The sequence below is a fragment of the Terrapene carolina genome, unplaced genomic scaffold (genome assembly GCF_002925995.2).
Source record: "Terrapene carolina triunguis isolate 2854851 unplaced genomic scaffold, T_m_triunguis-2.0 Scaffold62, whole genome shotgun sequence".
Taxonomy (NCBI): domain Eukaryota; kingdom Metazoa; phylum Chordata; order Testudines; family Emydidae; genus Terrapene; species Terrapene triunguis.
In genome coordinates, this window is record NW_020664413.1 from 37,362,679 (window position 1) to 37,379,884 (window position 17,206).

General features: G+C 39.9%; 1 protein-coding gene across 3 annotated transcripts in view; it reads left to right on the forward strand.

Annotated features, from left to right (window-relative positions):
* The window catches only part of DCAF17 (DDB1 and CUL4 associated factor 17), a 44,824-nt gene extending 33,496 nt beyond the window's left edge, over positions 1-11,328 (forward strand). For 2 of the 3 annotated variants that reach the window (XM_026647567.2, XM_026647570.2), the window contains 3 exons: positions 2,246-2,329; positions 5,173-5,328; positions 6,024-9,089. In XM_026647567.2, coding sequence (XP_026503352.1) covers positions 2,246-2,329; positions 5,173-5,328; positions 6,024-6,212 — 429 coding nt within the window. In that variant the 3' untranslated portion in view covers positions 6,213-9,089. Of the gene's footprint in view, positions 1-2,245; positions 2,330-5,172; positions 5,329-6,023; positions 9,090-11,107 lie in introns of those variants that run through there. The other variant, XM_026647569.2, reaches the window with a different exon arrangement.
* The last annotated feature ends 5,878 nt before the right edge of the window (positions 11,329-17,206 follow it).

The following is a 17,206-nucleotide window of genomic DNA, read 5'->3' on the forward strand; positions in this document are numbered from 1 at the left end:
AGCCTATTGAAAGACACTTTGACTTCAACAGTCTTTGCATCAGGCCTGTGTGAGAGGAATTTCAAAGACAATTACATTTTCAGGGTATCTCACTGAAACCGTCTATCACTTTTTAGGTTCTTGGCATCTATTGTGAACAATGCAAATAGTTGCCTTGGGTGTAAACCTTAAGTAGCATACAGAGATGGATTTCTTTAGCAAGGAGGTGTCACTGACTTAAGTCATAATTATATGCAAATTTGATAGTGATCAAGTTCAAATGGCTGAAAAATGTCAAGCCTGGTGAAACAAACATTTGTGACACCACAAAAACCAAATGGGAATGCTAAAAAGTTCAAACCCCTCTCTGGTGAATGTTAGTGAAAAACCTTTGATGACACTGCTGTAGCTTAGAACTGCAGTTTGCTTCAGCAGAGACTTGTAGGGTTTTTCATAGTTTATGAATGCTGAGCCCCTTGCAGTCAGTGACACTGCTTTTGAAGTTCCCCCATAAATAAAAATGTGTGTATTTAAAATCTACATAATGTCAATAGTAAAACTCCCATTAAATCAGTAGGGGCAGGAGTAGTGCCAAGTGCATGACACTCCTTTTCTTTTCCTTTTCCTAGGATTTTGTTTAGGGAGGATGATCTTGGCTTGGGAATAGGAGTCAAGGGATGTGAGTTCTAATTCTGCCACAACCTTCTCTTGTGACCTTCCTTAGCTAAGACACGAAGGGCCCAATTCTGAGAGGTGCTGAGGATTCTCAACTCCTATTGATGTCCAGTGGGAATTGAGGACACTCATCACATTCAGGATCAGGCTCTTAATGCTGCTATGCTCCCATTTTCTCAACTACGCAATGGGGATAATAGCACCCACCTCACAGGAGTGTTGCAAGGATATATTCATTAATGTTTGTAAATCACTTTGAGAAAGTAGAAATAATGTGAAGATGGTGGTTTAATAAGAACACAAGAACGGCCATACTGGGTCAGACCAATGGTCCATCTAGCCCAGTATCCTGTCTTCCGACAGCGGCCAGTGCCAGATGCTTCAGAGGGAATGAACAAAACAGGCAATTATCAAGTGATCCATGTCATCTAGTCCCAGCTTCTGGCAATCAGAAGCTAAGGGACACCCAGAGCATGGTGTTGCATCCCTTCATTTTTTTATTGGCAGTCTTCTTTTACTCACCAGTGTACCTATTTGCTAAATTAAGGGTCTTCCATTTAAGAGATCCTTATCAGCTGGATTGCTGCCTGATTATTTGTATCGTAATTTCCTAAATATTAGATTATTGATGTAGGCCACATAGGCACAACCCAATTGACTTCAAAGTGATTGTGCACAGCCAGGTGCAGGATTGGGACCTAAATTGCTGGCTTGACTTCAATATTTCTAACTAACCTAATTTTTCTGTAGAAACTGTAATTACCTCAAGTCACTAAAAAATACTCCAATCAACAAAAATAATTGAATCAACAACATTACACAATCTACGTGCTAGAATTTCTACAGTGAAATTAGGTTCACTGGCATATCAAGGGATAAAATAGAGGAAGAACAGGATAACGGGGGAAATCTTTAAAGATGTGAAAAATGTTCCTGTTTCCTCTGCAGGGAGTGGGGGACGAAATAGTTTTAAAGGAGGAAAGGCGGTTTAGTGCTGTCTTTTCTACCTTGTATTATATTATATCTTTATATAGTTTTAATCTCAAACAATCCTAAAATGCTTCACCAACCACATGGGGCAGGGATCATCTTTTTGCATTTGTACAGCATAGAGCCATGACTAGGGCTCCTAGATGCTATAGTATTACAAATAATAATAATAACCACATAGAGCATATTAAAGTCCAACCCTGGAATAGATGGTGGCAGCCAGCCTGGGCATAGCACAATAGTGGAACAAGCTTTGAGGGAAGTTTGGCAAAAGGACACAAGGGCGAGGATACCCTGCTCCGAAGGAGTCTTCAATGTCCTCTCAGCTCAGACAGGAAATCAGATTTTTAGGAGGGCTGTAAAACGTCTCACCTAAAACAATGAATGATGCTTAATAAAATGATTAATTTGCTCCTGTACAGACTGTCTATACTTTCTGTTTACTAAAGATAGCGTTGCGTTTTAGTCTTTTTAAAAGCTTTACCAAATTTCAAATAAAATGAATATACTGCTAAAAAAAGTATACGCATCCTATATTATTACCTGCCTCGCAGACTTACACTCTCTCTCTCTTTTTCTTTTTTTTAATTCTGTGTCTAAGGCGAACAACTCAGTAACTGTAACCGCTTCTGGCCGAGTAGTGAAAAAGCGTTTTAACCTGCTGGATGATGACCCAGAACAAGAGGTAATTGTGATACAGTGAGCTAAAAAGGACCAAAAGATTGGCCAAGGAGTTGAGCCATCAAGGCTTATCTCTCGTTACAAGTGCAGTCGCTGGAACTTTTAGCTACATTAAGCTCTACATTCATTCTTTATCCCTCTCCTTCTGCTGCCTTCATTCCCCTCCCTTTGCTTTCTTCTCCCATCTTTATCTCTTTCTTCTTCTTTGTTGCTATTGGTGCCTGAAAGAGTCTTCCTCATTTAAGGACTGATCCTATTCCCATTGAAGTCAATGGCAAAACACTCAGTGACTTAAGTGGTATGAGACCAAAGCCTTAATGTGAGAAACTACAACCATTCTCTCCTTTCAGATCCCTCCTTAAAACATTTCTACTGACAAACTTTTAAGCAGTAAATACAAAGAAACAAAATTTTAAATTATATTTTTGCTTTGAGACTGGATTGTCCGATTCCCAGACTCTGGTGTGTGGTGTCTGAACTACATTGTCTCTTCACTCTGCTGTAGTATGTAAACTCAAGCCAGGGACCATCTCTTCCTCTGCCTTGAACAGGACTGAGCACACACTGATACATTATTGACTGTGAACAAAAATACTCTGTCACTAGTCACTCATGAAATTTTTCTTTGTTTTCAATAAAATTGAACAGTTTAAAAAAAAGTGGGTGGTGGTGGGAACCCCGGTGACATCACAATTCAGGTTTAAGCTACAATGTGGCTATATAAAATCATAGGACTGGAAGGGACCTCAAGAGGTCATCCAGTCCCCTGCACTCATGACAGAACCAGGTATGATCTAGACCATCCCTGACTGATGTTTGTCTAACCTGCTCTTAAAAATCTCCAATGATGGAGATTCCACAACCTCCCTAGGCAATTTATTCCAGTGCTTAACTGGAATATGATAAATATGCGAGAACACTACAGAGGAGGTCTGATCCAGATCCTCAGATTAACTATGATGTATCCTTTCTGCTTGCTGATCTCTTCCCAGTTTTATTTCTTCTTTATTTCATTCATTCATTCATTCATTCAATCTTTGCATTTTGTTTCAACTTGGACAAGAAACAAGTATGGGAATTTCTAGTTCATGAGGCTGGAGCTTGCCCCTGCTGATAGTCTTGAAGTGCAGAAAAAGGGGTGAAAATCTTCAAGTAGTCTTCTTTTTCATTTTGTTAGTTTATATTCATTTTATTTTACCCTGGATATAAATACATTATAGTCTTGAAGACTATGAAGAATGTGTCAAGCCTGCTGTGACTTTGCCACTCCTAAGTAATGCAGACATCGAAAACGGGGTGGGGAGCAGAAGGGGACGTCAGAGAGAGAGAGAAACTGGTGGTTGAATCCCCCAGGATTCAGTGTAAGACTTTTTGCTAGATCATGCTAGCTAAAGTGCTTCAGCTAAACCTCTCTTCTCCCTAGTCTTCTCTTCCCAACCCCACAAAGGTAACTAAGGAATGAGCCAGAAGATTTTCTCCAGTTATCTGAACAGCACTTTTCTGAAATAGGACTGTTATATCCACACTTAAAGACAGGACCCTGATATGCCCTTAGTTAGATAACATGGGTTGTCAGATGAATAACGTTTGGATAGTTTAGGCTACATTGTTATGAAAAGAGGTCTGAAGCATCTGATTGGCCAATGAAAGTTCTGAGTGTTTGGGTACCCATGTAACTGCATAGTTCACCACTCTTTGGTCAGGTTAGCCTACCTCAAATTTTGATGCCAATGGATCCTAACTAGAGGGGTTAGTCGGCCATCTTGGTAAATTGCAGGGAAATTATTTAAGGTTTGGTTTTTTTAATTGAATATTTTGAAATTAAAAACACTACATTGCCGAGGTCTTCACGTAGTGTTTGAAAAACATTTTTTAGCTCTCAGCTCGGACTCAGCTGAAATTCATACGGAAATGAGAATTCTAATTCCTCAGCTTCTGGCAACCATTTCCACTCTTGTTTCCATGGGAATGGATACCAGCTCAGTGAAAACAGGATAAGTTTTTACATAGCCCTTAAAGCTTGGAGTTAATTTATATTCATTTATAATCAACAGAATAAAAATTCCACAAAGACACGTCAGTAGTCAGAACTCCACAGATTTTGTTCCTGCTATTGAGCTTTATGCTCTGAACTATGTAGGAAATACATTTCCTTAGATTTAGAAAGGAGAAGAGCAAAAAAGTCATTTAGGGTATGTCTCCCCTGCATCCGGAAGTGAGCCTCCCAGCCTGGTCCACAGACTTGTGCTAGCGCTCTAAAAATAGCAGTGTAGACCGTGCTTACTTACATGTGTTGATAATAGCTATTCTAAAACAGTCTTTTCCCCCCCCATCATAAACTGGAGCTGCTGACTGTATATATATATGTAGAGGTATGTAACTTTAAAGAGAGGCTGCAGGAGTTTTTGTGACTTACATTACCCTAGTAATTTTCTCAAATCTCACCATCTAGATGTTGACAACAGGTTTAAGTCATATTGCTGCTAATGTGTATAAGCAAATGGCACTGAAGTGATGCCTTTCTTCCTCTATCTTACATTTCCTACATGGTGTGTGTAAAACCCTTATACTCACACACTGAGACAGTACAGGACCCTATTTTCTCTTCTTCCTCTTATATGGGGGCTTTGCTGAAATGCACTGAATAGTCTGTGGTTGGAAAGATGCCTATAGCTTACTATCTGGATGGCAAAGATTTTCCTGATGAATGATGGCAGACCTGTGAACTGGGACGCCTTCCATTTCTTTCCTTTCCCCTTCCCAAAAAACATATGTAAAGTTCTTTTAAAAATAACTGTAAGAGTCTATTTATTAACTGGTCAACTTGAGATTTTGTTTTTTCATAAGACTTTCAAAATTGTGGACTATGAAGATGAGCTGGATTTGTTATCCGTTGTGGCAGTTACTCAGATAGGAGCTGATGGGAAAGCTCACCTTGACTTTCACTGTAATGAACATGGGATTCTACTTAAGAGTATTCCATTAGTGGAATCTTGGGATGTGGTGAGTATAATCCACTGAATTCATCTTACAGTAACATTCCCCTGTATCCACTTAACATGCCACTTTGCTTCCAAGTAACTGTTTTGTTCAAATTTTCGAGTCAGATGTACAATACAGATCCCACTGGCAATTCCCATGTATAGAATCTGTGGCAAAAATTACTCAGTTGAACTTCCAAGTATTCTGTGATACAGTAGTTCATTTATCTGAAAATCTCCATAATCTTAAATCAGGATTTCTCTCAATGTGTATCAACTGCATTGAAAAATGTATCTTTTGACAATTATAAAATGCTTATCAACCTAAGCCTTGATCCCACAAACACTTGTGTGTGTGCTTAACTTTACAACCTTTGAACAGTCTGACTGATGGCAGTGGAACTTCTCCTGTGCACAAAATTAAGTATGGACCTAACTCTATGGGAATTTAGGTATTTAGACACCTAACTCCCATTGATTTTAATGGGAATTAGGTTACTTAATACTTTTGAAATTCTGGACCATGGTTTCTAAACACTGTCCTTGCTTTATCTGAAAGACCAATTATCCATATATGCTTTTTGTCATGTGTACTAGGAAAATGAACAGTGTTCTGCTGTAATTTTTTAATCAGTTCTAGGGAAGTCGTATTTACATGGTACTTACACCAGCCTCTGGGAAATGAAGCTGTCATTCAAAATTATTTTCTCATTGCAGACTTACAATCACGAAGTTTACTTTGACAGAGACATTGTGTTACATATAGAACAAAAGCCTAACAGGATCTTCATCTGTTATCTTTACCAAATGGTCTGTGATAGTGCAGAGGAAGATGAACATTCAAGCCTTGAAAAAGTGGAGAGAGTTTTTTGTAAAAAAGGGGAGAGAATTTTTGAATGTTTTTAAGAGAGAAAGACTTCTGCATAGACTTCACTCTACACAATATCCACGGACTGTGTCTCTTTGGACTAGTCAAATATTATGTTTCAACCACTGTGTATTAAAATGTATATTTTGAGCTTAAGTATTTGTATTACTGTCAGGGTTTTTTAATTTCTCTTTTGCATATAAAGATAGTCGTATGTATTTCCACAGATCACAATTTAACTTCATTTATTTACCTTTTAATTTTGCTACTGATTATGATATTGTAACACAAATAATGATCAGATTTATTGCCCTTGTCCACCAACCAGTCTGATTGAAATACTGGGTATCAGGCACAAGGACTTGAACTTACTGAAATCCATACTGTTCCATATTCTCTTTTACTTATGCTTGGATCTTATATTGCAACTTTCTTTTAATTAGTCTATATTAAAGTAAAGTTTTTTAGGCTAAAATTATATATAGCATAATGTGGTTGACCGCTCCAGGGCCTCCGCTACCACTGGCAAAATATACTTGTATTGATACTATCTAATATTGGAATCCATATGTCACCTTTTTAATTCAATTTTAAAGAGTAATTTCTTAGGGATATTAATGGTGTATATTAAAATAGAAAATTTAAACAATATGAATCTGAACCCAACAAATATTTAAACATTCAAAATACAACTGCACCCTGCAGTACCTAGGCTGTGTTGGTGGATATTTTGTAATTTATTATCCAGTATAAAACAGGTCCAGAAAAACAGTGCTTATGTTACATGTAGAAGTAGTTCAGGGTCTTTTGAATGTGAAAGTAGCTGAGACCGCCTACAGATCCAGGATGAGGGCCGTGGTTGACAAATCCACTACTCAGGCACAGTGGAACAGCCAAACACAAGGACAAAGCTCCTCTGCAGGAGACAGGTCTTTCCTCAGGATCTGGTCCCATGCTGTGGAACGAATTCCCACAGGAAGTAAGGACCACCATAAACCTCACCACCTTTCACTCCATGTGCAAGGCATGCTTCAGCATGTCTTCTCTAATATAAACACACAGCATCTTGTAGATATTTTAAACAAAATCTACCAAACAAAAACACTACAGCGCACACACAATTCTTTCCTAAGGAGAGAATAAGAGGATGAACCGCATGTAACAGATTTGTTACATCATTTAATGCACTACTTGAAAGTGCTCAGATACTACAGTGATGAATGCAGTATAAGAACCTATATAGATTAGAATTTTAATCAATAATAACTGGGCTCTATTCTGAAATAGTAGCGGTATCAATATAGACATAGCAATTCTGCAAGATGCTAAATTATCTCAGTGGAAGCCAATGGGAAGTAATAAGTAAGAATCATTAGTGAGACCTGGAAAAATGTCACATGGACTGAAGGAAAGAAAAACTAAAAAGATATGTTGTAGGCAGTAGACCAATCTCCAAGTACCCAAAAAACTTACATCTCTGCCCAGGGCAGTTAAGAGTTACACAAAGAGGATTTAAAAAACCCAAAATGTAAGTCTCTTCCCCCTTATTGGTTTTAGAGTTGATTAGCAATAGACTATTTGATCATCAAAAGGGCACACTACATATTGCATTACTCTTCTGTGACACGGAGGCCCCATGTAACCCTGAACAACTAGATTTGGCAGGAAGCAATAAAGGCAGAGATGCATAGGAACATCCTCAGAGTGCCAATTGGGCAGAGCTGGTATTGAATCTGTCTCCCTGGCAATCTTATGACAGATCTGCAGAGTAGCTATTGTTATCTAAAAAAACCCACTCAACCTTTTCTTGACACTTTTTTTCACTTCTTGTTTTCCAAATTGGTGTTTTGTGATCATTACATGTGTGATCAAAGCATTTCTTCTCTGAATGAGAAATTTCTATTTCCAGTTGTAACGTCTTCATTGGCCTATTATACATTGTACAATGGAGTTAGCTGTTGATCTGAAAATCTGTTTATGTTTACATGGGTTTGTGACACTTTCCAAAGACTGTGTTTACAGGGACAGGAACTATTGTCCATTAACAATAAGTAAGCAGAACATTTGCACTTCTGTTTATCAATTTGGATCAATTTATAATTCCAAAAATGTCCTTGTGATCTAACAGCATCCGAATGCCAAAGGGCAAGAGGCTCACTGGTATCTGGTAGTGAGTTTCAGCTGCCCGGATCAGTTGAATGTACCCCAATTCACAGATGTGATAACCTGTATGTAAAAGGTGGCATGTCAGATATCATTAGAGCGCTAATAACATACTGATCATTAATATCATTGTGTGGTGTACGGAGGACAAATTCAAAATTTCAAACATATTGAAAGTTATGTTATTAAAGTCTATCTGCTGACAGACAAAGGAAGGTGGTTTTGCCACCTTGAAGATATTTCCAAGGTACATTAAGAGAAAATGGGCCTGCAATTTACATAGAAGATAAAACAGGGCCATCAAGACAGCAGGGGAGGAGGCTGAAGGAAACATCAATTTGCAGTTTAGCAAACACCAGTGGGTGGGTAAGAAGCCAGCAAGGAACTTTTACCAGCAGATTCTATGTCGCCTTCCTGAACCTTGAATGAACTTTACGTTAGGGGGGTAATTTTCAGAAGAATCTATTTCAAAGGTTCACTGGACTGTAAAGGAAAGGGACAAAGAACCCCAAGTTTTATTTCATCTAAGAAGACAAAGGAACTGAGCACTTAGGACTTTGTAGGAGATACTGACCAGAGGGGTTAGTCAGCCATCTTGCTGGAAGGTAGTAAGATGAGAATCTTCCATTGAACCAAGACTGTAGTTTTGTTAAGTCAGTCTCTAAAAAGTGTTTTTCACTTTTATTTGCTTGTATCCATTTCCAACTCTATCCTTTATACTTGAACTCACATAAAATCTTTTTGTTAATGAACTTGTTTTACTTTTAATAAACCAACCCAGTGCTGTGTATGATTTAAAGTGAATGTTTACTCCAGTTAATGTGGCAGCTGCTGGGTGTTGTATCTTTAAAGGAACAAACAAATATTAATATCGCTGTGAATGGTCCAAGAGAGGTCTGGACATTGCACAGCAGATGGTTCTGGAAAATTCTGGGACTGAAGGCTGTTGGGGTCATCTCACCTGGTGTAACCAGAGCTAGTGTACGTCAGAGTGTGACTGGGGTGGAACAAGCAGGCTGCTGGAATCAGAGTTGCTGAATGAGAGCTGCATAACACACAGACACTCACTGCATGCTTACACGCTGGTTGGGAGCATCCAGACGAGGGAACAACAACAGCAAAGCATTTTAAGGCACTCAGGGTTACAGGGCAAGTAGTGACAACCCCCCACTGGTATGGATTGCACCCCAGAATATCATATTCATCCAGTACTGTTTTATTAAAACATGTTCTGCCATAAAATTTGCTTTCATATAACTTCACGTTAGTACATACAATGGTAGAATGATATCAAATCAGACTAAAACAAGGCAGACTCGTTCAGAGTATATGATAGAAGCACAGAGACATGGAGAGTACTCTTTTCTTCCTCTCCCCCTCCCTCAGTGTTCACCTGAGCAAAGGACTGGCACAGAGCAGCCCTTATGCTCACCTGCACTACATGACCAGCAGTAGTAGTCATGCAGCTCCCAGTTCACATGTGGCCTGGGAAAATGGGCAATGTCAGGCCACAACACCCCTGTGTGTTCATGTAAAGCTCGGTCTTCTATTCACACACGTTAGGGAATAGACACAGAAAGTAGCAATGGTTGCAGTGATGTACTTTGGGTCTTTGTCATTTTGCTTCAATAGGCATTTCTACTGCCCCTTCAATATCCCAAAAGCACACTGGACCACCAGGTCGACATGACAGAGGCAGTCGTCAAATTACCAGTTGTTAATATCCTCATAATTTTCCTCAGAGTAACAAAGGGAGTGCAAGGTCCTTGTTAATCACAGCTAGCACAGCAGCAGCACTGATATCTCTGGTGTGTAATGAAAAGGTATTGTTGCATATCCCTTCCTGTACAAGCTTGAATGATTCAATATAATATTCTAGCATCATGAACCTTGCCAAGCCTTCCAGAGTTTGCATCCATGAAATACCCTCTGTAGTCCACCACAGCCTGCCTGATCAATGAGAAGACAGACTCAGTTGTAGAATTCTAAATCTGATTAGGGTAACAAAGAATTGGAAAATGAGTTCCGTGAATGGTTCCAGTACAGTTTGGGAAGCTTCAGCATTGTTCAAAGCCATCCATTATTTCAGGATCACTCGTAACCTTGATCACACAAGTCTACAGCATTTACTTCATTGCACTCCACTCCTCAAGTCCAATGTGATCTTCTACATGCCAAGGAGCATTAGTATGTGTTGGGGGCTAGTTCCCAGATGCCTATGACACCTCTCTTGTCACCAGCTGTCCAATGCATTGTTTTATGGTGTAAGCTAAGCCTTTGTAAGGGATGTCAACCACAGCTGTCTCAGCTAGTCACTGTCAGTCCAGGAGTCATAACATTGTCCCACCAGTGGATAGAGCCTGATCTGGTTCAGAGTCTGCACTCCTCACAATTCAGTTCAGCATGTAGATCAGGGGTCGGCAACCTTTCAGAAGTGGTGTGCCAAGTCTTCATTTATTCACTCTAATTTAAGGTTTCGCGTGCCAGTAATACATTTTAACGTTTTTAGACGGGTCTCTTTCTATAAGTCTATAATATATAACTAAACTATTGTTGTATGTAAAGTAAATAAGGTTTTTAAAATGTTTAAGAAGCTTCATTTAAAATTAAATTAAAATGCAGAGCCCCCCGGACTGGTGCCCAGGACCCGAGCAGTGTGAGTGCCACTGAAAATCAGCTCGCGTGCCACCTTCGACACATGTGCCATAGGTTGCCTACCCCTGATGTAGATGAACCCAAATCTATACATATCCTCTTGTCTTCTTTTCAGGTACTACCTCAGAATGCTCTGGATATTGTTACCATTGCTGCTCTGCTCTTCCTCCAGTATGTCATGCATCAAAATTCAGAAATTGGAGGATGCAACTATCAGCAGTGACAAAAAGGTCTCTGATACCAAGTGGCCACTGTGAGTCCCTTGGAAGAAGATTATGGGCTTTATGTAAGAAATTGTATAATCCTAGGTAGAAAGAAGGAGTGTTGCTGAATTACACATAGGCCATGGTACTGACAGCAGCTGATAGGGCATTATGAGAGAGATGCCCAGAAAGTCCTAGCATGAACTGCTAAAAAGAGGTGGAGAGGTGAGTGTGGACATAAAAATACAGTTGTGATAGAAGAAAACATTCTATTTTCACAGACCAACTGTGTAACTTACAACACAACTGGTTAAGGTGATCAATCCCATAACTGTTAACATACTCATAATCCTAGCTGTAGTCTGGGTGAGATCCACTGGAGGATTAGAGCCTATAAATATTTATAATCCCCAATCCACCAATGAAATCTGATTGCATGGGCTTCTGCACCTGTGCAGAATCCCAGTTAAATCCAATAACAAACTTTCATTTTAAAGAAAAAAAAATAGCCTTTACGGTTGCAAAAATAACCTTATATGTGAACCAAATGTAAACGGGTAAAGTCCTGTGTATGGACACAGCCCCAGGTTAGATTCTGAAACACAATATACAGCCACCAGAGAAAGGTGACATGTATTGAGCCACTGTCATTGAGTCCAGTTTTGGCCTGCATTCAGTCCTGGTCTATTTTCATTTCCAGCAGACTCAATATAAAAAGCACTTCTTTAGTTGCTGCTGTTGGTGAGGCCAAACTGCTGTGCAATCTCAAACTAAAGTGAAGTCTGAATAGATATATGAAATCAGGCCACATCTGGCCTGTGGGCTAGGAGTTTGATACCCATATACCAGTATGTGTCTGTGGAGCAGTTACCTTTCTCTCGGTTATAACCAGTGTAAAACAGATACTTGGAAATCACTTATATTAACTGAATTATTCAATATGCTAAACAGTAAGAAATATGAATAAAGTGGAAAAATTCCGAGGATTTCCATATGGTTCCTATTGCAAGAAAAAAAAACACATTTGATATCCACATGCTCAGCATAATTGTCTCTTTCAACATCAAAGCGTGGCACTGGCACAAGGAAGAAGAAAGGAAATACCTTTGAAAATTGTGTGCAGCTTTCCAATGCATTTGAAATAAAGGGGAATATTTTATTATTTTTATAGTGTTGCTCATTTGAAACTAAAATCTGCATTTTCTTTCCAGGCAGCAGTTCAATGGTTTAAAATCAGGAAAGCTGCGGTTTTAGCCCAACAACAAGAATTGCCTTGATTTACAAAGAGTGAAATGCTAAACATCTTTAATTCCTACTGATTTCAGTGAGAGCTGTGGGTGTTCAGCATCTCACAGGACCAGGCCCTTACTTCTATCATTCTATGAGATTTTCAAATAAAATTCAGACCTTCAAGAATTAGAACAAGAATTGATGCGCAGCCACATTGACAGAGAAGTCTGCACTGCCACTCTTTGTGCTATATGGATAAATATGTGACTTTCACAAACTCTGCATTCAATAACATTTGTTTTTAAAGTCAACTTTAATATAATACTCAAGATCATTAAAACATATATCACAAGAATAAAACTCACAGCGTATTACTCACTCACTACTATGCCTCTCAATCTTGCAGTGCTATGACACACAAATATTGTATAGCATTTTGTTAGTCCATCCTTGCTATCTTTGTCCTTTCTATTAACAGCCTCTTTCTTTATTCATGTTATCCCCATTCTCCTTCATCCCTCTTCCTGTTCATAAGTAAAATGTTGCTTATGTGACTTTAATTTATCTGTAATACGCTCCCATTACAAACAAAATAATGCCATATTCATGACTGCAATATCTTCAGTTATCTTTCCTGCATGTGCTAAATCCTTTTTTCCTATATCCATTAGCTTAAGAGGCCCTGAGAAATTACATTTTTGATTCAATATATTAACTATCTTATTATCAAATCTATGTGCTTGTTTTCCTTTTGAGAAAATCTCCATAGATCATCCTAAATTCCATGGACCTCTTTTTACATGCAAACTGTGTCTCTGTCTTTGGTACAACTAGCCATATCCTTTTTTCTCTACAGTCTGCATGTTGCTATTATCTGCAGTGGTTGAAGAAAGTACGCCAAAATAGACTCGGGGAACAATTTTCAAAAGCATCTAAGTGACAATCTAAATCTAGCGCAAGAAAGTCAACACTGAGGCTCTGAAATTATGTCTCTTATCCACATTAATTTGTATTCCAAATACTTTTAAAAGATAGTTTTATAAAGAATTATACCTTAATATTTACTTATGCATACTGAAAAGGCTAACCAGCAATAAAACAGAATGTGCAGATATTTAAAAAGGGAAACTTTTTTGTAATTATATTTCACCTTCAAATTCATCCAGACATGGCCACTTGAAGCTCCCCAGCTCCTGGTTTTAGCATATACCCAATCATGATTTTATCAAATATTTCTATTTTATTTAAGTCACAAAGTAATGTCCCATGTAGCCATCAGGAGGGCCCAACAGAATCTGGCTACCAACATTTTGATACACGTTATTTAAAGAGAAGAATCTTTTGGAACAGTAAAATTTCTTGCTTTGCACAATAAGGAAACAAGCACTTGGCTGCAATCCCTCCCCCCGCACAAAACCCTCACAACTGTTATACATTCTTCCAGCACAACAAATGGGGGTAGTGAAGCAGTCAAAAGAACTGAGCTTCTTGGTACAGCTTTTGCATAGACATCATCGTTACCAACATGTGAAAATGTTTGTCAGCAACAACTCACCTCATAGGCTTAGGGTACCAAATCAACTGGGGATCCTGTGCATACTCTGGTGAATTTTAGGCCATTTTCTTCTTAGTAGGGAGAGATGAAAAAAGCAACTGGTAGGAGGACCCTAAAATTCATCAGAATTATCCTTCTACCAGTCCCAGGCCCCTGGCTTACTTGAGAAAAATATTGCTCATCATCTGCCCCCCAACTTACCTTTTCTCTTCATCTGTCTGATTGCAGGCTCACCAGGCAGTCCTCATCAGGAACAGGAAGGAGGGGACAGATGGGAAGTGGCTAAAACCAGAGGCCATCAGTAGAGGTAACAACTCCAGCTACCGGCCTGTCTATCTACTTCCACTGTGTGTTCACGTGCACATATATACATACCCTAATCCCTACTCACAAACACATAGTTGCCAAGTTTTGTGCAACTCCACGTGTGAACTATATGCAATTTTTTTGTCTAAATTGCATGTCTGCAAATAAACTTCAGCTTACAGTCAACAAACCTTGCTCCAGGCAATGGTGGGGGTCAGGCAAGGAGTTGCACTAAACTCATCCGCTATGGTTGGAATAGGTGGGGGCTGGAAAGTGTCTGCAGTGTTAGGGTACCTGAGATGGGTGATGGAGGGTGCCAAGGGGGTAGTTAGCTGCTGAGTGGAGTGGGAGACTTGGGGGGGGAAGAACTGCATAGCTGCCAACTTTTGTGCAGGATAAATGTATCTAGGACCATAAACTTCAGCTGAATATCAATATGCCCTGCCCCAGGCAGTGGAAGGGGTCAGACATGGAGCTGCACACACCTTGGCATGAGTGGCTGGCAGGTGGATGGATGCTGAGGTGTGTGCGGGGAGCAGGCGGGTGCTGCGTGAGAGCTGTAGGAAAGCTGGGTGGGCAGTGGCTAAAGGCAGCTGGGGTTGTGGAGGTGTCTGGGTGGAGGAGGGGGTGAGTGGGGAGGAGCTACAGGGAAAGATAGGGAGATGCTGAGTGGCAGGGGACTGGGCACAGCTGGGGTGTGTGGGGCTGGCTGGGGGAGTCCTTGGGAAACCTGGGCGGTAGCTGGTGTTATGCGGGTAGTGGGATTACTGGAGGAGAGGCTGGGCTTCTGACACCTGCGGGGAACACAGGCCCAGTACTGGCTCCCCGCCTCCCCTCACTTCCCCTGCTGCCTCCACAGCAGCTGCAGCTGGTGCCACTTGCCTGCTCCTCCCGCTTGTTGCCTCGCTCAGATCCAGCAGGGGGAGCAGCGAGACAGAGGCCGCTTGGCAGCCTAACTCAGCAGGTACCACGGCGCCCTCTGGTGGGCGTGACCTGAAATCGCAGGGGATTCCTGCAGCTCAGCTGTGCGGGATATACAGTACTGCCTGGCCGCGGGAATGCGCCTGTCTGTGAGTAGCCGCGAGATGAGAGCCATTTGGCAGACCTGAAGGTGAATGCTTCTTGGGGGCAAGATGTCAATTCTCGCTTAAATCAATGCGAATTGAGGGCATTCAGCACTTTGCAGGATTGGACTCATTGAGCAGAATCTGGCGCAGAATAATTGTATGTTATTATTTGCTGTCTATTTAATCATGTTTTACACAGGTTCATTTGCGTTTCACTATTTGAAACTAACAAGCACTATGAGCTATGTAACATTTTTACAACGATTTATAATTTCATCAGACATCCGAAAATGTCAGAAATAAATATACTGTAAAAACAATACTTTGGGAAAATAACTCTATACCAGAGATTCCCCCCCCAAAATACTAATTACAGATAGGTTGCACAAAGAGCTTGAAAATGTGACTCATTATTTGTTTTCAAGACCCCAACATTAATTATTTTTTTTTAAAATCTCATGATTTTAAGCCACTCATGATTTTTGAGGGAGGTCTGACTTATTATGGATTGGGCTTTGCAATACATAATATTACTGTATTATAATTATTTGTGTTGCCATAGCACCTAAGAGCTCTCCCCATAGGCCCACTGTGCTAGGAACTTATGCGAATTAATTTCCTTTTGCGTGTGTCTCTGATTATACAGTAGAGAATATACACGGTGTAAAAAAATTTATAGGCATAAATTTGGGATGACCTGCATCTCCAATGAGCAAGAGTTTGTGATGATGTGCCATTCCTGCAAGTTTATTCATGAGTAAATTCATCCCAAACATATGCCAATAAAAGCCTTATGCCACACTAAACCTTACCACAGCATTACTCCCTTTGTTTACAACTGTTCCTCAAACTTTTGAAAGTTTAGTGCTCCTTCAGAAAAATAAAATTGCATCCTCCTTCAACCCTGCCATATGTTGTCAGAGGCCTACCCATATTTTAGAATTTCAATAAAATTAAACTGTAATTTAAAATATGTTCTTAAATGTTTATTCAAGGAATGATGTATATTTAATATTGGATGGTAAGAAATGTTTGAATAGATGTTATTTCATTATTTATAACTGAAACAAAATATTATTTCTCAACTTTATAATAGTATTATTTAAGTGGCATATAGTTGCTATTGCTAAGTGGCAACTTTAATTTCCTCTAAGAAAATATCTCACATCCATAAGCTCCACTGGGGCCTTCAGGTTTGGCCTCCCTTTAGCAGGGCTCAGATATCCCACTGGGCTTTTGGGCCTGTCTCTTTCTCGATTGGGGGGGGAAAGTAAGTGGACATATCTCCCAAGTGCACCCACTGGTGGCACAAAAATGAGCACAGGTTGTGTAGATCTTCATCCTTTCCTATATGCTTTAAGCAGTGAAATAATTAACACTGGCATTTAAAGTATCATTGTCATCTGAGTTAGCATCCACTGAAATGATGGGGCAATTCATACCTCAGAACTATTGTCTCAGGCCGCCTCTGACATCTGGAAGGAAGAAAGAACATTGTGTCCCATCCGAGGGTTTCCTTGCCGCTTCTCTGATGCTCTACCCCTCCCCTCATTTCTGAATCCTCCTCTGTAATGAAAAGCTCTAGTGCATACCACTGCTGTTGCTCAGAGCTTTCCCAAGCAGCAGCAATAGAGTGAAAATGATTTAATTCTTATCACACTTACTGTTCCCATAGTATACCCAATAAAAACTGGAAAGGCACTGGTGAGTTTTTGTTTGGGGCAGCTTGGGAAAGCAACGAGGAGACGCAGAAACACAGAAGAAGACTGCAGAATTAGGATGATAACTTTGTACAGATTTACATTCTGTTCATGTTTGGAAGGGTATTTTCACACCCACAGAAGCTAGAAGCT